Here is a 27226-nt window from a genome sequence, read left to right on the forward strand (position 1 = left end):
GGCAAGCAATTCAATATAGGCCAAATCTGTGTAGTTTTGCAAATTACTTCCATGATAGTTGTGTTGTATAAGACTAACTATATTTCCCTCCATCCTATCCTGTCCCCTATTACTTCTATTCTCTTTTGATCCTATCCCTCCCCATGAGTGTCGACCTCAAATTGCACTCTCCTCCCCATGCCCTCCCTTCTATCATCCCCCCCACCCTGCTTATCCCCTTATTCCCCACTTTCCTGTATTGTAAGATAGGTTTTCATACCAAAATGAGTGTGCATTTTATTCCTTCCTTTAGTGGAATGTGATGAGAGTAAACTTCATGTTTTTCTCTTACCTCCCCTCTTTATAATAAGTCTTTTGCTTGCCTCTTTTATGAGAGATAATTTGCCCCATTCCATTTCTCCCTTTCTCCTCCCAATATATTTCTCTCTCACTGCTTGATTTCATTTTTTTTTTAAGATATGATCCCATCCTCTTCAATTCACTCTGTGCACTCTGTCTCTCTGTGTGTGTGCATGTGTGCATGTGTGTGTGTGTAATCCCACCCAGTACCCAGATACTGAAAAGTTTCAAGAGTTACAAATATTGTCTTTCCATGTAGGAATGTAAACAGTTCAACTTTAGTAAGTCCCTTATGACTTCTCTTTGCTGTTCACCTTTTCATGGTTCTCTTCATTCTTGTGTTTGAAAGTCAAATTTTCTTTTCAGCTCTGGTCTTTTCATCAAGAATGCTTGAAAGTCCTCTATTTCATTGAAAGACCAGTTTTTCCCCTGAAGTATTATACTCATTTTTGCTGGGTAGGTGATTCTTGGTTTTAGTCCTAGTTCCTTTGCCTTCTGGAATATCCTATTTCATGCCCTTCGATCCCTTAATGTAGAAGCTGCTAGATCTTGTGTTATCCTGATTGTATTTCCACAATACTTGAATTGTTTCTTTCTAGCTGCTTGCAATATTTTCTGCTTGACCTGGGAACTCTGGAATTTGGCCACAATGTTTCTAGGAGTTTGTCTTTTTGGATCTCTTTCAGGTGGTGTTCTGTGGATTCCTTGAATATTTATTTTGCCCCATGGTTCTAGAATCTCAGGGCAGTTTTTCTTGATAATTTCATGAAAGATGATGTCTAGGCTCTTTTTTGATGATGGCTTTTAGGTAGTCCCATAATTTTTAAATTGTCTCTCCTGGATCTATATTCCAGGTCAGTTGTTTTTCCAATGAGATATTTCACATTATCTTCCATTTTTTCATTGTTTTGGTTTTGTTTTGTTATTTCTTGGTTTCTCATAAAGTCATTAGCCTCCATCTGTTCCATTCTAATTTTGAAAGAACTATTTTCTTCAGTGAGCTTTTGAATCTCCTTTTCCATTTGGCTAATTCTGCTTTTGAAAGCATTCTTCTCCTCATTGGCTTCTTGAACCTCCTTTGCCAATTTAGTTAGCCTATTTTTCAAGGTATTATTTTCTTCAGCATTTTTGGGGGTCTCCTTTAGCAGGGTGCTGATCTGCTGTTCATACTTTGCTTGCATGTCTTTGATTGCTCTTTCCAGTTTTTCGTCCAGTCCTCTAACATAATTTTCAAAATTTTCTAAGCCCTTTTTCAGCTTTTCCCAGGTCCGATCCCATTGAGAGGGCTGGGATACAGAAGCGCTAACTTCCGTGTCTTTCCCTGATGGTGAGCATTGCTCTTCCTCATCAGAAAGGAGGGGAGGAGAAACCTGTTCACCAAGAAAGTAACCCTCTGTAGTCTTGGTTTTTTTCCCTTTTCTGGGCATTTTCCCAGCCAGTGACTTGACCTCTGAATATTCTCCTCATACCCACCTTGCCTCTGAATCCTCCCAGCCAGTGCTTAGGGTCTGAGACTCAAATGCTGCTTCCCTGCCTCAGGGCTTTGGGTGGGGGCAGGGCTGCTATTCAGTGTGAGATTAAGTTCAGGTGCTCAGGTGGGGGCAGGGCCACCTCACAGGCTCAGTTCCCTCAGGGGGTTTATGCAGAAACCTTCAACAATGGATCCGGGCTCCTGCCTGTTTGGGGAGCCTTGGTCTGCTCACGCCTCCGCTGTTGCCTCCCAAGGGGGCCTGAGTTATGGGGGCACGCCACTCCCCTCTCAACCCACCAAAGAGACCTTCTCACTGACCCCTGTCAACTGTGGGTGGAGGGACCCGCGTGTCCGCTGGAGATCTCGTCCCTGAAGCCTGCTCAGAACTGCTTCTCTCAATGCCGGGGCACGGCAGGGCTGGGCTGGGCTCCGCATCTGCAGCGCAACGGACCTTTTGCGAGAGGTTTGCAGGTCCCTCTGGAACAGAAATCTCCTTTGCTCCACTGTTCTGTGGCCTCTGCTGCTCCAGAATTCACCGTGAGTTACTTTTTACAGATGTTCTGTGGGTTGTGGGTTCAGAGCTATGTGTATGTGCGTCTTTCTACTCTGCCATCTTGGCTCTGCCTAGCCACTCTTTTTGTGGTATCAGAGAATTGGAAGTTGAGGGGATGTCTATCAATTGAAAAATGGCTGAACAAGTTGATGATATGATTGTGATGAAATATTATTTTGCTGTAAGAAATGGCAAGCAAGATGCTATAAAAACGTGGCAAGACTTACATGAAGTGATACGAAGTGAAGTGAGCAGAGTTAGTAGAATAGGGAACACAATAACAACAGTATTGTACAGTAACCAACTGTGAATAACTTTACTGTTTTTAGCAGTACAATGATCCAAGACAGTTCCAATTTTATGATAAAAAATGCCATCCATCTCCAGAGAAAGAACTTATGGAGTCCAAATGCAGATGAAAGCATACTTTTTAAACTTTATATTTCTTGGGTTAGATTTTGTTTCTGGGTGTTTGGGGTTTTTTGGGGGTTTTTTTGGGTCTTTTTTTTCACAGTGTGACTAATATGGAAATATGTTTTGCTGAATGCACATGTATAACATATGTCAACTGATTGCCTTCTCAGTGAAGGAGGGAGTAGAGGAAGGGAAATCAAATGTTTAAAATTGGTTTTATGTGTAATTAGAAAAAATAATTTTTTATAAAAATAAAATATCTGGAATAGAAAAGGTTTATGAAGTCAGTGAATTTCTTGGTTTCTTTTCCTGCTCTTCAGGAGTGGTAGGAGAGGGATCAAAGAACAGAGACTCCACCTTGGGAAATGAGAAGATTACAATTTATGTGAACGTGAAAGGCGAGAAAGAAGTTTATGAACAAACTCTAAACTATGTTGCCCCTTCTCCTCCTCAGAACTTTGACCTGAGGGAAGGCATTATGCCTACTACAGTTTGTGCTAACCTGATGTTAGCATGTTTTTCTTCTTCTTTAATTGTTGATATACTACATTATGAAGTTTGAGTGATTTGTTAATGTCAGCTGTATCTAAGAAGAAGGTTTTGGAGAGAGGGTAGGAAATGAGCTAATGCAGAATAACTTGAATCCAGGCAACTAGTTAAGTCTTGTGAATAACAGGAAGTATTCTGGGGCACGGTGGTCATATAACTATTGAAGACAATAACACTGAGTTAAATACCTATGCTCCTCCGAAAACAGCAGACTTATGCTTTAGGTCAGAATTCATAAAACCAAAAAGTCAGAAGGGGATAAGAGAGAAAGTGTACAAAAGAGATTGATAAAAACATGATAAGAGAGGTAGTCATGGTTAGGGTTGTAGAATACAGGATAGTACTAGAGGCAGAGTTTATCTCTGCTTCATCCTGTTCTTACCAGAACCCCTATTCCACAAGTGATAAACTAGGCATGGGGAAGATCATTCACAAGTTCTTGCCAATCACAAGTCAACATGGACATGTACTATATCCCAAGTCCATTCCCTGAGCTGTTAGAAGTCCTGAATCTTGAGTTTATGAATCTCCATTTAAAGACTGCCCCTGCCCCTGTTAGGTCTCTATCCCAAAGAGATCAAAGGAAAAGGATTCAGATGTACAAAAATATTTATAGCTTCTCTTTTTGTGGTGTCAAAGCTTAGGAAATTGAGGAGATGCCCATCAGTTAGGGAATGGCTGAACAGGTTGTAGTGTGTGATAATGATGGAATACCATTGTGCCATAAGAAATGACAAGGGTTGGTTTAATAAAAAATATGGCAAGATCTGTATGAATTGATGCCAAGTGAAATGAGCAGAACCGAGATCATTGTACATAGTAATAGCAATATTGTGATGATAATTAGCAGTGAAATATTTAGCTATTCTGATCAATATGATGATCCAAAAAGTTCCAAAAGACTCATGATGAAAAGTGCTGTTCGCTTCCAGAGAGAAACTTGATGGACTCTGAGTGCAAATTGAAGTATGATTTTCTTACTTTCTTTATTTTTCTTGCTTTTTAATGTTATTAATATGAAAATATGTTTGGCATGATTTCACATGTAGAATTAAATTATTACAATTTAAAAATTTTTAAAGAATGTTAAAAAATAAATAACAAATGTGTGTGTATATGTGTGTGTGTAAAATTACAAACTGACTAGGAAAGCTGCATGTATATGGAAAAAACTCTATGCTGGGGAGTCTGGAAAACTAAGGCTTAATTCTGGCTCTGTAACATAACAAAATGACTGAGTGTACTTGTACCAGCTGAGCAGCCTTTCTAGGAGCTTGTTTCCTATTCAGTAAAATAAGAGAGTTGAATGCAATATTCTCTCCAGTTCCCCCCAAAATGATGAAGATTGGCTTTACTGGATTTTGAGTTGAGCATGAGTTTTGAATTCTGCTGTATTGTCTGCACTTTTATGTCTACTCACAAGTGGAGTGGATATGGGAATAACAAAATGAACTGCATTTCCTAGAACACCTGTTTTTGGAGTGGATAAAAAGTATGTATTATCTGGAAAACTGCCTGGGCTTGGGAAAGGCTGTGGGCTCATAGCCATGTGGTAGATATTTTAATATGTATTGTTTATTGCTCTCATTGATTGTATGCCAAGAGCCAACTGTCTACAATTAGGCATGTTTGGTCTGTTCCCTCAGGGAAGCAACTGCATTATGCCACAGTCATGTGACTAAGACTCAATGAAATTCAGCAACTTCAGGAAGGAGGAAGGGTTTTGTAATAGGATGGCTGCTGCAAGCTGATTCTGATGGGGCAAATCCTCATTAATCCATGCTTCCTAGGGAGTGTGTCAGGGTAAGCCACCCAAAAAGAGATAGAGCTGGAGGACAGATCTACTATTTGAGAACCTCATAGTTTGGCATTCCCTCAGCATGTCTACTTAAGTAGAGTCATAACCACCATGGTGAGCATAAGATTAGCCTAGCTCTGGATCCTACACATGAAGTAGAGTCAGAGTGGTGATCAGCAGTGTCACATGGTGGTTAAATATGAAAGAGTCATTTTTATTATCCTAGCAATGACCCTTCCAAAGCATGTTAGACCAGGAATCCCCACAATGACTTCCCTGACGAGTGGTCATTCAACTTCTGCTTGGAAGTATCTAGTAGGAAGAGTCTACCCTCTCTGAAGTGACCCTGTTCAGTGTGGGACAATCCTGTTAGAGGTTTTTTCCAAAGTTGAGTTAAAAATGACCTGCCTGAAACTTCCACATTACTCCTATTTCTGCCATTGGAGTCAATCAGACCAAATCCAATCTCTCTTCCATGTAGCGTTCCATCAAGTATTCTAAGATTTCCTAAAGAATGGGAGAGAGGAGGGCTCATTTTTTTCCCCTTGGGCGAGAGAAGAGATATATACATAAATGACTGTTATCATGTGACTTCTGACTGAGGTATTAAGAAAAGATTGGCATCTGAAGATGCTAAAGAGCTATTCTTAGCTGAATTGAATTCATTAGATTTGAATTGAATTGAAAGGTAGCTGTTAAGCTTCTAATACCTAATTTTACATGTGTTCATCAGTTCATTTTCCATTAAGAAGAGAAATCTGATTGCCTGCAAGTATTCAAGTCATGGGGAAAGGGAAGCTTCCTCAGTGGAAGAAGGAATAGGTTTAGGGAAGGAAGGGAGGTAAAAACCATATAGAAAACAATCAATCTCTCATAAATTGGTGCTTTAATATTTACAAAATGCTTTCCTTTCTTTGGCTCATTTAATACAATAAACCCAGGAGATAGACATTATAGATATTATTATCCATATAAGATTTGGATAAATGAACTGACTTACTTCTAGTCACATAGGTATTAAGTGGTAGAACCAGGATTTTAGCATAGTTCTCTCTATTCCAAGCCTCTCTCTTTCACTGCTATACACCATTGTGCTTCTAGGACACAAGTGGAAATCTGGAAAAAGTATTGTTCATTTATGTTTTCCACTGTGAAGGTCAGACAAAGCTAAATAAGGTCCCTGTCCCTACTATATTCAATCTGTTATTTACTTCTCTGCAAAGAGCTCTTTGGGTAATGTTAAAACATTTCAACTGTCCTGTCATGATATACTTAATCATCATCTTTTATGTTCTCAAACAGGAACACACCAGGCTTTGGGGTTCCTGAAAGGAAAGATATGAATCTTTTATAGGCTGCTGCTTCATTCTAAAAGCTAAACTAGGAAGCAGTTTTGGAAAGGAAATATGGTTGGGAAGAGGGGCTACTGCATTACTCCACCAACCTCTGCAGAATATTAGGCATGTGAGAGCTCAATAGGAACTGGTTCCTAAAGACAGGGACAAAGGAGGGCTCGATATTTTTTTCTTGGTTGAGAGAGGGGATAGATATATCAAGAAGTACTGTAAAATCATTAGGCATCAAAAGGTATTTAAAAGAAAAAACAGAAGAATGGATAAAGTTTTGACAAAAAAGGGAATTAGGGAGAGAGGAATGAAGAGGATATGTATTCTAAGTAAAGGAAATTGTCCAAAGACATGGAGATGGGTAGTGATATGCCAAGGGATGCAGCAAGAAGAATTCTGGAAGTCCCTCCTCTCTACTCTCTCCCAACAAAGTGTGAATTCTTCTTGTTCTGGATCCTCGTTGCTTCCCTAACTTGGCTTTTGTTTTGACAGTGACTCAAATTCACAACTTTAAAGTTGAAGCAGCAGCAATAAAGGCCATTGGATTTATAATTCAGGAATAAGGTTTTATATATCTGAGCTGGTCCTTGGCTATGGGCCCATAAAATGAAAGAAAGAGAAGGTAGGTTCAGGGAGAGTTAGGAAAGAGGAGAGCTATTAAATAGTTTGTGGACTTAGAAAACAGGGTACAAATCCATTTGTCCCTTACAAGGCCATATACAATGAGAAATAGGGTCAGATGGAAATTCAGAAAGAGCTATGGAACAAGAGTAGGGGTCAAAGGATTCATACCCTGGATGAGAAAATGAGATCAAATGGATGCTGAGCCTCAATATAAAGAGATTAAAAGCAGGGCAAGGGGAAGTAGAGAAAAGGGTTTAGATCCTTGAAAAGAAGAAGAAGAAAGGAATTTTAAGCTTAGATTAGAGGAAGCAAAAGAAGAGATAGAAATGTTTATGTTCACTTTGACCTAGAAAGAAGCCCATAGCCTGGACCATCTGTATGTAGGATTGGCACAACAGGGAACCACGTGCATCAAGGAGCAACCTAGATGCCACATAGACATCCCAAACTCAACATGTCCAAAATAAAACTCATCATTTATCCCAAACTTCCCTATTACTGTCAAGGGCACCACCACCCTCCCAGTTACCCAGGCCTAAAACTGCAATGATATTTTTTGACCCCTTGTTCTTGCCCTCCCCGTATATTGGAAATTTTGCCAAGTCATATTCATATTATCTCCCTGTTTCTCCACTCCTAAAGCCACCACCCTAGGAGAGCTCTCTCACCTAGGCCTTTGAAATAGACTTCAAACGTCTTCCCTATCTTCAGTGTCTCCCTACTTTCCATTCAGCTGTCAAAGTGATTTTCCTAAAGAAATATCTGTTATCCTCCTATCAAAATAAACTCTAGTGGCTTCCAGTTACCACTAAGATCAAATGTAATCTCCTTTATTTGATACTTAAAGTTTTTCATAATCTGGCCTCTTCCCAACTTTCCTAGAAAGAAACCCATAGCCTGGACCATCTGTATGTAGGATTGGCACAACAGGGAACCACGTGCATCAAGGAGCAACCCAGATGTCATTCTTATACATTATTCCCCTCCACAAACCCTAAAACTCAGCCACACTGGTTCTTTAAATACAACACTCCATTTGTCATCTGGGCCTTTACACTGGCTATCACCCATGCCTGGAATGCTCTGCTCCCCCACTTCCACCTTTTAGTTTTTCTGGCTTCCTTCAAGAGTCAATCAAATAAAATAGAGAAAATCCTCTGCTCTCCAGGAGGCCCTGCCTTAGCCTTGTGTTCTCAGATATCTTGCATTTACTTTGCTTGCATATAGCTGCTATTTATATTTTGTTTCCCACATTAGAATGTAACCTTCTTGATGTCAGGGACTGATTTATTTTCTTTCTTTTTTCTTTTTTCTTTTTTTGCCTTTCCTTGTATTCCCAGTGCTTAGTATAGTGCCCAGCACAGAACGAGCACTTGATAAATTCTTGTTGACTGATTTACTGACCCAGTCTCCATTTTCTATTGGGTGAAATAAATCCATCCTGTGTTCAATGCATTTTTAGCCTGAGCACTTGCAGGGGAGCTGAGAGCCTTTTAAAGAACCAAAATAGACCAGATATTGACATTCTACAGATACTGATATTTGGCATTTTTTTCTGGTGGTAGGCATGAGCCAAAGGATTTTTGTTTTGTTTTGTTTTGCGGGTGGGTATAAGAGAGGAAGAGGGAGGGAGAGAGCTAGAGAGAGAGAGGGAGAGAGAGAGAGAGAGAGAGAGAGAGAGAGAGAGAGAGAGAGAGAGAGAGAGAGAGAGAGAGAGAGAGAGAGACAGAGACAGAGAGACAGAGAGACAGAGAGAGAGACAGAGAGAGAGACAGAGAGACAGAGAGAGACAGAGAAGCAGACAGACAGTCATAGAAACCTTGGATATGTATATTCTTCATGTTTCTCTGGGAGTGAGCATAAGCCAGAGTAATTTTGTACAGATTTCCCCTAACTGTACCCAAATCATCATGCCAAAGGCTAGGATCCAAGTGGTACATGTACTTGGGCAGCAGCAAGAACAGATTATATCTAATGTCAGCATCATATTTGGAGATAATGGAAGCTATATAATCAAATTCTACTGACTTGTCACACCTCTACCTGGTTAAATGCACTTAGCCAAGAACACAGAGAAGAATGCTCAGATTATTAATAGTATTTAATTTTAAAGCATGAACTTACAATGAATTACGTATGTATTGTTTGAGGATTGGCTTAGAGAAGTACAGAGATGATGATCACTAAGGTAACCATAGGGTGATGATTTTTTCAGCTACAGCAACTCACTAAAAATATTTAAATGTAGGTGTACTAAGAGGGTGTGTTGGGGTGGGGGATGTTGTAATCTAAAGCAATAGAGAGGGTATCTACACTGATCAAATTTTGGCTTCTTGAAGAATTGGAATATAATATGCTCAAAATATTATACTAAATAACATTCATGCAAAATATGATAAAATAGAGAAGATTCTCACCTTACAATGCAAAATTAGTCCTATCTGAAGATAAAGGAATAGGAGAGAAAACCTACTATGCCAGAGGTTCTTAACCTGGACTCTGTGAACTTGTTCTTTATAACATTTTGATAAATGCATTTCAATATGATTGGTTTCCTTGGAAATCTATAGATTTTATTTTATACATTTAAGAATATTATTCAGAGAAGGGTTCCAAAGCCTTCACCAGATTTCTAGAAGGGTCTATGAAACAAAAAAGGGTAAGAACCCCTGCTCTAGCATTTTAGCCAGGCCTATGTTTTTGTGATTTGGCAGCTTTTTAGGTTTACACAATTCTGTGACCAAACACAGTTTATCTTGAGATTGGGGCATACCATGGGAAGGGGATGAAAGTAGAGCAAGGAATCGCTGAAACCCATTGCTGCTATATATGGGTAGCCCCACTGATATCCTTCCTCCAGTCCCACTGAAGTGCAAGCATCCTTGAAACATCTATGACGATCTGGCAATATGCTAGAGACCCCTGAGCAACCTTAAGATTACTTGAAGCTTAATGAGTTTAAGGGGATATGGGCCCTTCCTGGGGGCTACCAAAAGTTCAGCACTTTCTGCCTCAATTTGCCTAGCAATGGTAATTCCTCAGAGTTTGCCTGATGTAAGTTGAGTTCTATTCTCCCATTGATGTGCACTTGTCTTATCTCTCCTAGCAGACTGTGAATTCTATGAAAGATGTATCTTATTTATATCTGTCTTCCAAAATGCCTAGAATATAGTAGATATTATGATGAATAGTTATTAAATGAATGGACAAATGGATGAATTATTAAATGTATAAATGAATGAATGAATGATATTGTTCCTTATACACAGCACTCCATCTTCCATCTGTGCCTTTGGACAGGCTATGGAGTTCCCTATGCCTACAATGCACTTCCTCTTCACTTCTGCCTCTTAAAATCCTTTGTTTTCCTTCAAAACTTGGCTCAAATACCACATCCCACATGAAGTCTTGACTGATCCCCCCCAACATCGAGGGCCCTCCCTCTTAAATTTCCTTGTATTTATTTTGGACATTCTCTGTATATGTTTTCAAATGTACATGTTGACTTCTCTGATAGCTTATAAGCTCCTTAAGGACTTGGACTGCTTTGTTTTTGTCCTTGTATCCCTCAGCGTCTAGCACATAGCCTGGCAAATCGTAGGCATTTAATAGATATTTGTTAATTAATAAGGATAATCCTTAAATGAAGAAATGAGGCTTAGAGAAGTTAAGTGATTTGTCCATGGTTATAATTGTTTGAGCCCAAACTCAAACCCACGTCTCCTGACTCCAAAATAGACGTCCTTTTCTTCACATTGTATACTCTTCCAACTCAATAAACATTCATTAAGCTCCTCCTGTATGTCAGATACTGCGCTAAAAGCTAGAGATACAGTTAAGAAGAAAGACAATCATTGGCTTTAAGGAGCTTATAATCTAATGGGGGTAGACAGAATACAAAGGAGGCAGGAAAGTAGGGGCAACCCAAAGGCATACCCAGTGCAGAGGCATCTTGGTCAATGGAATTGAAACCAGGAAGGGCAGCAGATGCAGTGGAATGAGCTAAGAGTCTGGTTTCTCCCCTCTATAAAGGAAGGCTTTGGAAGGAGTTTGGTACAGTGCTTTCCAGCCCTCTAGTCAGAGGGGAAAGGTGGCTGAAGAAGGTGGTGTCAGTCAAGACTTGAGTTAGCAGCCTGGTGATGACATTACAAATCATTAGTTCAACCTGGGAGGCATCTTGTTCAGTGGGGTTGTAAACTGCAGCAATGGAGTGAGCCTTTCTACTGCTACACAGTGGTATCATAAATTCAATTTAATAAAAAAAATAGCAAACATAGAATATCTGAAGTCTACAAAATACTTTAGATACGTTTTCTCCTTTATTTTTCATAACAACGATAGGAAAGAAGTATTGTAGGTTTTACTAGTTTCATTTTGCAAGGGACAAAACCAAATCAGTGAGATTAAGTTGACTTGTCCTATGATAGTACAGCTAGTGTCTGAGGACAGCTTTAAATCCAGGTCTCTCTTGACTCTAAATCTAATATTTTCCCCCACATCACCAATATCTTGATAAATAAGTATTCAGTAAACAGCTACTGTGTTTTAAATACTATGCCAGACTTTGAGGTTGAGTTTAATTCAGCAAACATTCATTGTCTCTACAGTGTGCAGAGTCCAGTGTTCAGTTTTGGGTTCTAACTTCAGTTCACTTTAACATTTGCAAAGTACGGTGCTTATTTTGGATGAGATACAAACTTCAGATGAGACAGAGACTCTGACCTCACAGTTCTTGGGCTTTTTTATGTGCCTATATTTCAAAAATATATCTCAAAAATGCATAATGGAATAAAAGCATAAGTTGAAAATGTACCTATTACAAGGATGGGATAAATTCAAGTACATGTATGTGGACCCTCCAAAGACTAGTTTAAAGATACACAGGTAGGGTCAGGTGAGTTTTTAAAACACAGCTACGGAAAATGAGGGTGAAAAAAACATAAATATCACAATACATTTACAGAAATATTACAAGCCATAAGAAAATATTTCAAACATAGTCATTTTAGGTTGCTCTCATTGTTTGTTTTTTAATTTTTGTTTTTTCATCTGTGTTCAAATTGAAACAGAATGAAAAGTTTAGAAAGTGCTATCATAAGTTATCGGTAGTAGCAGCCTACATGCCTACAGCTTCAAGGCCAGCTTTTGCTTTAAAAAAAAAACAACAATTTAAAAAAATTGAGTATAATTTGGATGTTTGCCCTCATAGAAAACAATGGTAATGGTTTTTTGCAAGTAGCCTACTTTTTTCATTCTATTTGTATGACTTCTAAACAATTCAAATGTCCAAATTGAAATTAATTTCCTCTTCTCTCATTTATAACTGCCCCAAATCCCAGTTGTAATATTGGAAATTCTGCAAGAAGATTCTCTTTTGAAAAATATTGGCAGATTTTCAGAATAGAAACAATGAATATTTTGGATTGCTGTGTTTATCTTCATAAATACCGTACAAAAGTTGCTTACAAATATTAAAAAAATGTTCATCATCACTTGGAGGCTAGCTCTAAATATTACGGGTAAAAACTTTTGCAAACTTTCTGCAAAAGTCCTACCATCCAACTCTAGAATTTTTAAAATGTTTTGAGGAGTTTTCTTCTCTTCCCAGAGCTATCCAAGTGTCCCTTTTTATCTCTGCCCCCCAAGTTCTCTGTACAAAATTAGTCCCAGTTCATCCAGCATGAGGCTAGAAGACAGGCACCTGTGACTACAACCAACCAAGAAGTGTATGAAGGGTACCAAAAAAAAAGGCACCAAATGAAGAGAGCTGTCAATGATTATAGTTGTCTTTTCTGTAGGTATTTGAAATTGACAAAGTACTTTCCCAGAATACCCCTACAAAGCAAATAAGAGTTCAGAGTGGTACCATAGAAAAAGTGTGCCGGATTGAATGTAGAAAGGTGTGGGTTCAACTCCTCCCTCTGCTTCTTACTCCCTGGGTTAGCTTGGACAAGTCCTTCACCTTTTTGGGCCTCAGTTCCTCATTTGTAAAACGGGTGGCAGGTCTAACAACTTGATCTCTAAGGTCTCTTTTACATCTAATTCTCAGATTCTGTGACTACAGGTTTTCTGTAGTAAAACAGTCTGTATCCTCTAGATGAGGATATAGAGGTTCAGAAAGATTGAATTGAGCAAATGATTTAATCAGAGTCACACAGGTTTAGTTGTTAGAATCAAAATTTGAACCCAGGTCTTCTGACTTCAAGTTCAGGGTTTTCCACTACATCCTGGTGTTGATTTTGTAAAGCAAAGAATCTTTTTTTGAATAACTTTACCTTCCACCTACCAACTCTACTTCCTACCCACTAATTTATCTCTTGTGTAAATTTGGATTTTCCATTTGTTTTTCCTTAAGATAGGGTGAACTTGTGCTGAAAGGTTAAGTCATGGATAACTTGTAGCAAGGAATGTGTTGGTAAATGTTTAACAGCAAATACATACACAACGAGACAGGCTTCAAGTTTAATTTGAAGTATTAACATTTTCTCTTAAGTCTAGACAATGAACAAAAAAATAAATTAAACCAGATGACACAGTGGATAGAGCACTGGGCTTGGAATCAGGAAGACTTGTCTTTCTGAGTTCAAATCTAGTCGCAGACACTTACTAGCTGTGTGAGCCTGGACAAAGTCACTTAATCCTGTTTGTCTATTTCCTCATCTGTAAAATGAGCTGGAGAAAGAAATGGCAAATCACTCCAGTATCTTTGCCAAAAAACAAAAACAAAAACAAAAACCAAATGGAGTCATGAAAGAGTCAGAACACACCTGAAATGACCGAACAGCAACTTTTAGTGTTTGCCAATTCCCAAGGTGTAAGTACTTACACTAAAAGTTTAATAACAGGCTCTCTCAAGCCTGGTAGAGCTGACTCTACTCTACTCTACTCTCTCTCTCTCCCTCCCTCTCTCTCTCTCTCTCTCTCTCTCTCTCTCTCTCTCTCTCTCTCTCTCTCTCTCTCTCTCTCCACACACACATACACACATACATATATGCACGTATGTGTGTATATATGTGTACATATATATTTACCTCAATTATTTTTCAAATGAAATAAATAAGCCTCTTCTGTTTTCTTTTCTAGGGCATCCAGAGCAGCTAATGAGGAGACCTTACCAAGGAATGCTACACTGTAGGTGCTGAGAAGACTGGAACTGGGGGGGGAGGGGGGAAAACAACTAAATGAATGAATGAAATGGCAGCACCTATTTGAAAGGCATTCAAACCCTCATAGACTCATTTCCACAAAGAACAATGTCCAAGAAAGGACGGAGTAAGGGCGAGAAGCCTGAGGTGCTGATTGTGGCTCTTCAGGCTGCCAATGAAGACCTCAGGACCAAGCTCACGGACATTCAGATAGAACTGCACCAGGAGAAGTCTAAGGTGAGTTGGAAAGGACAGCAAGATGCTCAGCTGGGATCCGTTGACCTTTCCAGGGAGCACTAACCGCTTTAGCCCACATTGATGTCAGATTTTCCCCTCCCCTTCTGAGAGGGTCATGGCATCAAACATGACCATGGACCTTTCCCAGGTGGAGCATCACCACCTGGCACAATCTTGGCATAATGGAGAGAGCAGTGAACTAGAAACCAGGAGACTTCATTTTATTTCCTGACTTTGCCACTTACCAATAGCTGCGATATCATGTAAAGAGTGCTGACTTTAACTAGCTGTATGCCCTTGGGTACATCTAGGCTTTCCTAGGCCTTGGTTTAGAGATAGATTCTTTAAGAATCTTAAGATATGTATTTATGTACATATTTATATGTATATATATATACTTCATTTTATTATAACTATACTTCATATATTTCCAGTCTTTCTTTTATAGACGAAAAAACTGATGTTCACAGAAATTAAGTGACTTGCCTACTGTCACAAAGCTGACAATTCTGGGAGGTAGACTTCAATCCCATGCCTTTTGTCACCAAGTCCAGCAGCCTTTCCATGATACCGTGCAGCCTTCATGAAGTAGACTGGATGCTCTTTCAGATCCATTTCAGCTTGAACAATTTATATATAAAAATCTTCCTCCTCTTATTTCTCCTCTATAGCTAGGTGATGCTCAGGAATGAGTTCAAATTTGACCTCAAACTCTTACTTAACTGTGTGACCCTAAGCAAGTCACTTAAACTCTCTGTCTGCCTCAGTTTTCTCATCTGCAAAACTGAGACAATAATAGCATCTTCTTCCCAGGGTTATTGTGAGGATAAAATAAGATAGTACTTGTGATATGCATTGCAAACCTTAAAATGCTATGTAAATGTTAGCTATTATATAAATGCTATTACTACTACCTACATGCGCATAGCTTCTTAAGATTTACAAAGTGTGTCCCTCATAACACTGTAAGGCAGACAGTATAAGTACTATTATTTCCATTTTCTGTTGAGGAATTTGGAACTCAGAAACCTCAGATTAATCATTTAATCTCTATAGGACTCAGTTTCCTCATCTATAAAATGAGATCATTGAAACAGATTATCTCTAAAGTCCCTTCCAGCTCTAAGTCGTTGGATCCTTTAATGGAGAATTAAAAAGATTTGCTCAAAATCTCACACAGAATAGGGCAGGAATTGAAATCCAGGTACATGCACTCCAAATTTCCTATCTTTTTGCTATATTACAAGGAACCTGTAAAGAAAGAAAGAAAGAAAAAGAAGAAAAGAAGGAAGGAAGGAAAGAAGGAAGGAAGGGGGATGGAGGGAGGAAGAAATTTTTTTATTGTTAAAAAAGCACTTTGAGAAATAAAAAAATAAACAAAATGGGCAACTAAAATGTAACCAAGCTTATTTACATTTCTAAAATAAAATAATACTTCTACTATTGCATAGTAGAAAGAACAGGGAACTTGGGATTCAGAATTAAGATTTGTGATAAGGTTGGTCTAAATGCCTTTTGAGACTCTTTCTATTGTGCAGATTTTATGATACTATTCATGTGATTTTCTCTGGGCCTCCATTTTCCCAGTTGAAAAATGATTGAAATTGGAATGGATCTCTAAGCTCTGTCCTGCTCTAAACTCCAGGATTTATATCTCATCCCTGGGTGAGGGAGCTCACCCTGGGGCTAGAGCTGGAAGGAACTTTAAGATCATGAAGTTGAATTCCATCCTTTTACAGCCAAGGAAATTGATGCCTAGAGAGCTTAAATGGCTTGCCCACAGTCACAGAGGGAATAATTAGCAATTCTGGAATTCAAAACCTATTTCTAACTGTAGTCTTCTAACTCCACAACAGTGTACTACATGGGGCTATGCCCATCTTTTCCCTATCCCTGACATATGAGAAAACTGTTTCCACACTCTTTTTTAGCAAACCTGCTCCAAAAGAGATTGGGAAAATTGAATTAAAAATCCATCTTGAACTGTATGAGTACTCCAGCAGATATCCAAATATCCAGCTTCATGTTTTTTTAATCCTTGCCCTTCCTAAAGAAGCCCTCATCTCTGATCCCCATTATGACAGGAATGCTGAAATTTATCCTGCTTTTCCACCCCCTCTTACCATCCCCTCCCCCCACAAATCAATAACAGTCTTTTCCCTTTAATCGCATGTAGTACTTCATTTTCCCTTCTCTAATGTGCTTATCACAGAGGCAGTGTGGCATAAAGGGTATCACTTTGTGAACAAAAAGCAAAGCTTAAATTCAGGAAAACTCTACCTCTGTTACAAATGAGCTGTGTGACCCCTAGGTTGGTCACTTAATCTCTCAATGCACCAGGAAAATCTCAAATAATGGCATAGGCTAAGAAGTTTGCCCAACAAGAGATCCCTTTACCAATAAAATCACAGATTTATATGCCCATATAAAAAGAAAAAAACTATGCACTTATTGCAAAATATCTTTCTGTGAGAATGGAGACTATATCTTAGCTAAACTCAACGTATCTTTCTCAGTCTCCCATCCTCACCTCTTGCACAGTGCTCTCTACTTAGGAGGGGCTCAGTAAATGTCAGTTGAATGAACTTTAAAATTTTCCTTTAACAAAACAATGTTTTTCAACCTCAATAGTAAATAAAGCTGTGATCCCAGAGTCTTTACTTCCTTTCTTAAATCTGCAATACCCATGAACAACCAGTAATAACTGATACTACTACTACTGCTACTGCTACTACTACTACCACTGCTATTACTACTACTACTACTACTACTACTACCACTACTACTACTACCACTACTACTACTACTACTACTACTACTACTACTACCACTACTACTACTACTACCACTACTACTACTACTACCACTGCCGTTTGTATAGTGCTTTAAGGTTTGCAAAATGACTTATAGTTATTATCACATTTGAGTCTCTGCTATGATTGACTCATTTTATAAATAAAGAAAAGAAGGCTAAGAGAGGTTCAGTCACTTGCCCAGGGTCACACAGCTAGTGTCTGAAAGGAGATTAGAAACAGATGGGGTTAGATGAGCTCTAAGGTCCCTTCCATCTCTTAAGTTCTGTTCTCTAAGATACCTTTCAGCTCCATGTTCTAAGTCCTGTGGTCCTGTCAGCCCTAGCATTCTGTGTTCTCAATCCAATCCAATAAACATTTATTAAGTGCCTTCTATGTGCCAGGCACTGTACTACTTGCTAGGGATACAATTAAGAACAAGACAATTTCCTTAAGGAACTTGCTTACAATCTAAAGGGGAATCTAAGACACAAAAGGAGGCAGGAAAGCAGAGGAGAGTAATGGGGCACCAGGGGGCACCTTACTGAAACCAGAAAGGGCAGTAGATACAAAGTGGAGTGAGCTGAGAGTCCAGTTTCTGCCCTCTATAAAGAAAGGCATTGGGAGGAATTTGGCACTCCTCCCTCCAGCCCTCCAATCAGAGGAGAGAAGAGACTAAATGATAAGTCTAGAAGTGATGAGCTTATCGTGGAGGAGGGAGGAATCTTGTTCTGTAGAGTAGAAACCACACAGGGCAGCAGATGCAAGATGGAGTGTTCTGAGGTGACTTCCATCACTGACATTCTATGATAACTTTATTGGTCAAGTTGAGGGATATGGATTTAAATTTGGGAAAGGCAGGGTGAAAGGATGAAGCCAACATCTGGTTAACATTCCCTCTCAAGATTTGTAGCCATTACATTCGAGATCATTCAAAGCTTAACCAATAGATGGAATTTGAAAAGAAACAGAGTATCAAAAGTATACACTCTTCCAAATTCACAAATTCTAAACTCTAAAAACAGGTTGAGCTTAAGTCTGGAAAAGGCTAAATGTTTAATCTGTCTTGGCATCAGTTTCTACACCAATTCAATGAGATTATCTCCCCTTTGCAGGGAACATGAGTGTGGGGGCAGGAATTTTGAATGAGAAGATTCTCATTCCTTTTTACTTCCTTTTCTTCTAGTCTTTCCCACATTGGATATCTGGATAAATAAGAATTCCAGTAGAGTTCTTATATACAGTACTCACCAGTCTGGCAGCAACTCTCCCAAGGGCAAGAGAAATTGAGAAGACTTATGTAATAAAGTCATTTTATTGTAAATAACTAGAGTTATGATTTCAGAGGCCTAGGCCTTGAGAGGGAGAACACATACTAAGCCAAGAAATTAGTATGGGCTCCATATTTCTCTCTTAGATTGTAGAGATAAAGGGAATAAATTAACTGAATAATAAAAAGCACTTTAGAAGCTATAAGAAATTACCGTAATACTGCCTCAAATACTTAAAAACTTCTATCATGCTTCCCCAGTCTTCTACAAGCTAAATACCCCTAACTCTTTATGTCAATTCTTGTTTAATTTGACCTCCAAGCATCTAACCACCCTGAGTATGCCTCAGCTTTTTGATGCCTTTCCTAACTTGTGGTACCCACAACTGAACCTTATACTCCATATGTCATCCAGAGTAGAGTGAAATTATCACTTCCATCATTGTGAACACTGAATTTCTCTGGAATATAACCCAAGATTTCATTAGCTTTCTGGGCTGCTGTGGCACACTGATAATACTGACCAAAAACCTCCAGCCACTTTCCACATGAAACATTGCTTGTCAATGCTGTACGTATCTTGTACTTCTGTATTTGAAATTTTTGAACCCAAATACCATATTAGACTTTTGCCATTATGTGTTTTATATTTTATCTTAGTAGATTTAACTCATTGTTCCAGCTTGTCTAGATCTTTTTGGTTTCTATGATCCACTGTGTTGACAATCTCTTCCAGTCCCAACGTAATCTGCAAAATTGAGAAGAATGATGTTGTGCCTTCATTCATGTCATTGACAACAACATTACAGTTCAGTGGTCCTTGTTCCATTCGTATTCTGTATCACACTCTTCCACCCCTCTACTTCCTAACTCAAGTTAAGATTCCCTTCTGCTTCTTCATATTGTTTTTCTTTTGTTTTCCTTTTAAAGCCCTCCATCCATTCTTTCAAGTAAGTCTTCATTCCCCCTGATAACCTGGATAATAGAGAGTTATGCCTCTAGGTTCACAATGATCCATAAATGACTAATATTTGGGTCCAGTCATTCAATGAGTTCCACACCCATTCCTCTTTACTTTCACTTGTCCCATATCTCTCCAACTTGTCAATCACCCCAGCAAGAGCATCTATGAAAAACATCTTGCTGAAAGCCAGTCACACTATGTCTATGGCATTCCACTCTACCAGGCTATTAGCCTTGTTGAAAAAGAAATTAATTTAATCTGACATGGTCTGTTCCTGATGAATCCCTGTTGGAGTTTAGTGGGTATTTCCTTTGTAAAATATTCACAAATCATCCCTTCCCTAGTGTGTTCTGCCATTTTTCCAGGAATGGGAGACAAGCTTACTGATCTTTAATGGAAATTGAGGCAAATGATTACCTTCAGTTCTGTGATGCCATTTGTTCCAGAAGAGCTTTCAAAGACAAATGAAAGATGCTCAGAAAATCACATCAACAAGTTCTTCTGGCATCTTGGGATATAATTTGTCTATAGACTTAGATTCATTGAGAATAGATAAGCACGGCTTTAGAATTCTTTCTATTTAGACTTTCAACTCCCTGTTAATTATTTTTTTTATTCCTGTCAACCAGAGAACATTCATTTGGAAAAAATAGCAGTAACAAAATAAGAGTTGAATAAACCTACTCTCAATCATTTCTTGTAGTTGACTCTTCTACCCCAGGCTATGGCTAAATTACTTCTTTGATCTTCCTTTTGTCCATAATACAGTTCTTTTCAAAGCTCTTTGTGTTATCTTTAGCATTTATTGCCAAATGTAGTGAAATGGAAAGAAGGATACTTTGGCATGAATGAAAGGAAGCAAGGAAAGAAGGAGAGAAAAGAAAGAGAATGAAAGAAAAGGGGAGAAAGCAAGAAAAAGAGAAAGAACAGAGGGAGGGAGAGAAGGAAGGAAGAAAGGAAGGAAGGAAGGGAGGAAGGAAGGAAGGAAGGAAGGAAGGAAGGAAGGAAGGAAGGAAGGAAGGAAGGAAGGAAGAAAGGAAGGAAGGAAGAACATTTATTAAGGGTTTAGTTTGTGCCAAGAATTGTGCTAAGCACCAGGAATGCAAATAGAAAAAGCACAACAATCTTTGCTGTCAAGGTATTAGCTCTATAACTGAGTGAGTCGAAACATAAAAGAAAGTCCAACTGTATGATGGATACTAAAGCCTGGACATCCTAAGAGTTTATGGCAAATTATAGGAGTTCTAAGGTTATATTAGTAAGTTAGACATAGATGCAAGACAGATGGTAAGACCTATTGTCTGAAGAACAATAGGAATCAGTGGCAGGGCAGTTGGTAAGGCCTAATGGACTTCTGTCTCTGTAAAAGGAATTGGTGATTCCTATCTCACATGGCTTAGATGAGACTACTCATGTAGCCCTCATGAGTTCTAGGTGATCTGAGACTGGAGAGAAAGGAAAGGGAGAGGGAAAGGGAAGTAAAGGAGGGAAGGATTTCTAACCTCCTGACCCTCCTGGATGAATTTGTAATGGTCTGGGGCCAGGGGAAGAGGCAAAGGAAGAAGTGAGTGGGGAAAGAAGAAGAGTTCAAATCCAGCCTCAGACACTGTAGCCATCAGTTTCGTCATCTGTAAAATGATGATCAAAATAGAGTCAAGCTCATGGATTGCTGTGAGGATCAGATAAGATAAATTATATAAAGAATCTTGCACACCTTAAAGTGTTCTGTGAATGTTCTCTTATTTTTTTTTTCTTTTTGTGCTTTAGGTGGCAAAGCTCGAAAGAGAGAAAACCCAAGAAACCAAACGGATACGTGAATTAGAGCAGCGCAAACATACAGTCCTGGTCACAGAGCTCAAGGCCAAACTCCATGAGGAAAAAATGAAGGAACTGCAGGCCGTTCGGGAGAACCTGATCAAGCAGCATGAGCAGGAAATGGCACGGACGGTCAAAGTACGTGATGGGGAGATCCAGAGGCTCAAGTCAGCCCTGTTTGCCCTTCGGGATGGCAGCAGTGACAAAGTAAGGACAGCGTTGACCATTGAGGCCCGTGAGGAGGCCCGGAAACTCTTTGACTCAGAACGCCTCAAGCTTCTACAGGAGATCACTGACCTCAAGTCAGCCAAAAAGCAGGTGGATGAGGCACTGAACAATATGATTCAGGCTGACAAAATCAAGGCAGGGGATCTGCGAAGTGAGCACCAGTCCCACCAGGAAGCCATCTCCAAGATCAAATGGGAATGTGAGCGGGACATCCGGAGGCTGGTTAGTAGAACTACTGGGCAGGGACTGAGGGAATGCTGTTATTCTGAGATCACTGGGAAACATGTCTCCCTATCTCCCTCTCAATCCCTGCCTCTTGCCTGGTGAATTGACAACTTTCCCTGAAACACAAGGCAATCGCATGAAATATAATACATACACACACATATACATACCACATACCACACACACATCATACCAAACACACATGCATACATCATACACATACACACATTACACACATACACACACCACATACATACACACATCACATACATATACACCACTCACATATACACAGCACATACATGCACACACCACACATATACATACCCATCACATACCATGCATATACACATGTCACACATATACATATACACAACATACACATGCACATATATCACACAACACACATACACATGCCACATTCATCACACCATACATGTACACATGTCACACATACACACTTGCCACACATATACACATCACACATGTATGCATACCACACACAACACACATATACACACCACTCACATATACAAATCACACACATATACACACCACACACACATACACATACCACACATATACACACACCACACACATATGCACATACCACACACATATACACACCACTCACATACACACATCACACAATACACATGCCACATACATCACACACATACATATACGCCACACACATACACACATTATGCACATCATATATCACACACACCAGACACATACACACATATCGCACACATACACACATATTGCACACATATACACATCCATACATATACCACACACATACATACACCACACACATACACCCACCATACACATATACATGCCACTCACATACACATATCATACACATACACATGCCACACACATCCCACATACCATATGTATACACATCACACACATGGATACATACAACACACACATGTATACACAGTACACACCAGAATTGGGTCTGTGAAATTTAAGTCCTTTGATTTCACCTTTCTGTCCTGGAAAACTGTGCTCTATCAATGCTTAATTATACTAAGAGTTCACATTTCTATGATGCTTAAAAGTTTACAAAGGGACAATTATCCTAAATAGAAATTGTAGCCATAATGGAAGAAGAAAAACAATCAAATAACAACAAACAAGAGGCAAGAAGACCTGAGTTCAAATCTTGTTATTCCATCATTGAAGTCATATCCAACTCTTTGTGACCCATTTTTTATCAAGGGTCCTGGAGTGGTTTGCCATTTCCTGCTCCAGCACATTTTACAGATGAGGAACTGAGGCAAACAGGGTTAAGTGACTCACCCAGCATCACACAGTTAGTGAGTATCTGAGGCTGGATTTGAGCCCATGAAGATGAGTCTTCCTGACTCCAGGCCTGGTGCTCTATCCACTGTACCACCCAGCTACCTATTAAACGTATGACCTTGGTCAACTCCCTTTCATTCTGGGTTTCAGTTTCCAACCCACTCAAAATGAGGTAGATAGGACAGCAGCAGCAGCACTAGCTCTGCAGTCAGAAGTTTCAGTTCATATCTTGCCTTTGAAAGTGATTACTTCTGTGGCCTTGGACTCCCTTAACCTCCACCGGCTTCAGTTCACTCATCTGTAAAATGAAGGAGCTGGACTGGATGGCCCCTTTTTAGAGTTATGATCCCTAAAGTCTTATGAATCCATGACCCTATGACCCTATGAACACATTATTATAAAGCCTTTAAGGTTTGTGATTTGCTTTCCTCTACCCTGTGAGATATCTAATAAAGGAGTTATTAGTCCCATTTTGCAGATAAGGAAATCAAGGTCTAGAGCAGTGAATTTAAGTTGCTCAGTTACCTAGCTAGTAAATGGATGAGATAAAACTTCAGCACCATCTAGCTCCATTTCCATGTACCATGAAGCTTCTCATCAAGCATATTTCTACGAGTATTTATAAATTGATTCCTTCTGGCCCACATGTGTCTATAAGCAGTTGTCTAAACAGAGAGAGCAAAGAGCTCTGAATGTGGACTCAGGAGAGGGAGGTTTGAATTCCAGTCTTGCCATTTATTATATGACCCTGAGAAAAGGTCACTCCTTTTCTCTGAGCCTCTGTTTCCTCATCTGCAATATGGGGATAATATACATTTGTTAGACCTAATTACAAATACTAATACTTTTATCTTTTTACCTAATTCACAAGGCTGCTGCAAAAACATGAAGCGTTTTATTTACCTTAAAGCACTTTAGAAATTGGAACTATAATTAAATAGCTATCTCTTCCCAAATCATTTTTCTTTGTGAGTTATTACAGTTGGATTATTTTTAAGGGTCATTCCTATGACTTTCAAAATGCCTCTGGGAATGTTGTAAGTAGATTTTTCTGGTCAGCTGTCCAAAGACTCACACTTAAAAGCAGAATCCAAAAATATATAAGCTTAAATCATTTAAAAATAGAAACTGCCTTCCCCAAAGAAACTTCCAAGATGGAGGCCATATTGAAAGCAAAAGAATCTTTAAAAGTCATCCATCTGGTAGTATATTTTCTAGACTTAGCTATACTCCTAAAGAGATGCTCTTTCCTGCTAATTTGATTCACCAAGAAAGGGACACATGGGTTGTTTACCTTTATTTGACAAAGTCACAGCACCCCATGATAACCTTGAAAAAAGGCTCTTTAAGCACCCAGCACCAGAGTGTTTTAGCATGTGAAACCCCAAATTAGAGTAAAATCAAAATTACCCTCAGTCATCAGAATGTACTTTACAATCTTCCCAACTTGTTGGTTTCTTTAGAAAACCTATATCTTAGGTGACATCTATAGATTTTAAAAAAGGAATTTCAAAGACCTGTACTCAAGATGGTAATTAGGTGCTCTATCGGATTGACATTTGAAATCCATAAAGTTACTATTATCAGTTTCCTCTCTTGATGTCCTCCTGGAATGCCTTACTGTGGCAAGGAGGAGACCCTGGTATCTCTAAGTTCATTGCAGTGGGATGCTAACTGTGGCAGGCCCTACCAGGCTGGAATGTTTGTCTAGACAGGTTCAGTGACAGACCATGAGTCCTCCATCCAAAGACTAGCCCAGCTAAGTGCAGAGAGGCTCATTCCAAAGTGGGGACCCCAAAGAGGTTTTTTTTTGGCCACAACCACTCATAAAGGCAATCTCCTAAGTCATGGAGCAGCTGGGTTCTCTAATTGGTCTGAGGGAACACCCAGGCAACTGATACTGTAGAGCTAAGAAGTTATGAAATAAGTCTAGTTACCATGGAGCCAATCTGCTTTTTTTGACCCAAGTATGTCCTACCTACTGTGTTCTGAGATGAACCACAATTTTTGAACATTGTTTTTATTTCATTTTATTTTATTTCATTTTATTGTGTATATTTTTGTTTTTGTTTTTTTGGTATAGTAGAAAGAGTACTGGATTTGGAGTGAGAAACCTTGGTCTAAATCTTAACTCTTCTCCTCACTACTGAACTTACCTTGGGCAATTCCCTTGGCCTCTTTGGGTACAAGTTTCTTAATCTCAAAACAAAACAAAACAAAACTAGGGGGTTGACCCAGGTGACCTCTGAAGTCCCTTCCAGCTTGACAGCTATGATTTCTTTTTCTAACTACTCTTTTCACAATTCCATTGAATACAATTGCTAACACTCCCAAAGCCATGGCATTGGTTTATAGAAAGGAGTGCAGGACATGAGCTCTGAAAGTGTCAGGTAAGTAGAAGCAAGGAGGAAGCAATGTTCAATGGTTGGCTCTCTCAAGGTCTTATCTACGAGTGGATCCTGCCCTGGATCTGCCATTTCAAGCATTTCTTTCTGCTGACTTCTTCCTATTGGCACATGACACCATGGGACAGATACTCCAGCTTCCTTTTATATAGAAACTGTTCCCTTATCACAATTTCTTTTCTTTTTTAAATCAAAGCTGGGGGTGTTTCTTTCATGATCCCTAAAGACAAGCCCAGGCCTATAGAAGTCAAAATTTGTATCTGTCTGCCCCACTCTCCTCATTCTGTGATTCATATACCCACCACACAGGGTGTTGCCTTCTTTTCTTCTCTCTCACATAGGATCTCACATTTAGAGCTAGAAGAGATCTTACAAATTATTTAATCCAGTCCCTACAATCACTTTTACATTTGTGCAAATGATAAATAAACCTTAAAGTATTACCCGTCCCCCTTCTTTCTCTCTGGCATTTGAGTATGAAGAGAGAACTAAGTTGATCTAAGAGAATGAAACCCCCAGAATGGAATCTACGGCACCAACCAGTGAGTAGGGGAAGGACTTAAGGACTCAGGGACCTTCCTGGTACCTCTGATAGAATCCTGGGGAGCTGGTTGTCCATTCCACTGGAATAATAATATGTGTCAAGCAAAATGATTTAGTGGTGGCAGAATCAAATCCTGATTGCCATTTCTTAATCATGAAGTCATCCCACTGAGCCCCCAGCATGTCTTGGTATATGGAACATGGGAATCGTAATGTCTGTCCTACTGACCTATGTGAAGATCAATTGAAATAATGGACCAATTTTTAAAGTGCTACAGAATTTTAAAGCTAGGGTAGAGTATGGAGATTGTTGGGTATGGAATCAGAAAACCTAATTGCATGGTAGATTGGAAAGAATACAGCCTCTGCAGCCAGAGGTTCTGGGTTCGAATACTACCTTTGGCACTCACTACCTTTTTGACATTGAGCAAGCCACTGAATTTCTCTAAGCCTCATTTTCCTCATCTATAAAATGAAAAGGTTGTCAGGGGTAGGAAACCTGTGGTTCTGTGAAGTTTGGATTCAGTCAAAGGACCACACTTGAGAACCTAGAGGGCCATGTGTGGCCTTGAGGCTGCAGGTTTTCCACTCCTGGATTAGATGATTTTTTGAGAACCCTTTAGTACCATGACCCTGGATATGCCATTTTTCTGAATCTCATGGTCATCATTCTCACAATTAGGGAGCTGGACGAGATTATTATTATTAACATCATCATCATCATCATCATTTTCATAATCTCGGTGATGGTAGAACACTAGCCCTGGAGTCAGGATGAGTTGAGTTCAAATCTAGCCTCAGACACTTACTAACTGTGTGACCCTGGGCAAGTCATTTAACTTCTTTTTGCCTGCGTTTCCCTATCTATAAAATGATAATTATGATAACACCTACTTTTCAGGGTTGTTGGGATGATAAAATGAGATAATTATAAAGCACTTAGTGCTTGGCAAATAGTGAGAGCTAGCACTCTCCCTCTCTCTCTCCATCTCTGTATATATGTGTGTGTGTGTATGCATACATACACACATATATACATATTAACTGTTATCATCAATTAATAATAATAATAGTAGTAATAAATTATCTGTAGTAGTCAAAAGTTCAAAACCCCAAATATTATACTTCAGGAATTCTTTTTTTTTTTAATTTAAACAGGACCTAGAAGTGCCCATTTTAAAAGAAGGC

The 27226-nt window shown here is 39.2% G+C and overlaps 1 protein-coding gene across 5 annotated transcripts in view; it reads left to right on the forward strand.

Annotated features, from left to right (window-relative positions):
• JAKMIP2 (janus kinase and microtubule interacting protein 2) overlaps window positions 1–27226 on the forward strand; it is a 236913-nt gene that overhangs the window by 133154 nt on the left and 76533 nt on the right. For all 5 annotated transcript variants that reach the window (XM_072631005.1, XM_072631006.1, XM_072631008.1 and 2 more), the window contains exons 2-3: window positions 14178–14476; window positions 21270–21767. In XM_072631005.1, coding sequence (XP_072487106.1) covers window positions 14348–14476; window positions 21270–21767 — 627 coding nt within the window. In that variant the 5' untranslated portion in view covers window positions 14178–14347. The remainder of the gene's footprint in view (window positions 1–14177; window positions 14477–21269; window positions 21768–27226) is intronic.

This window comes from Notamacropus eugenii, chromosome 1 (assembly GCF_028372415.1).
Source record: "Notamacropus eugenii isolate mMacEug1 chromosome 1, mMacEug1.pri_v2, whole genome shotgun sequence".
Taxonomy (NCBI): domain Eukaryota; kingdom Metazoa; phylum Chordata; class Mammalia; order Diprotodontia; family Macropodidae; genus Notamacropus; species Notamacropus eugenii.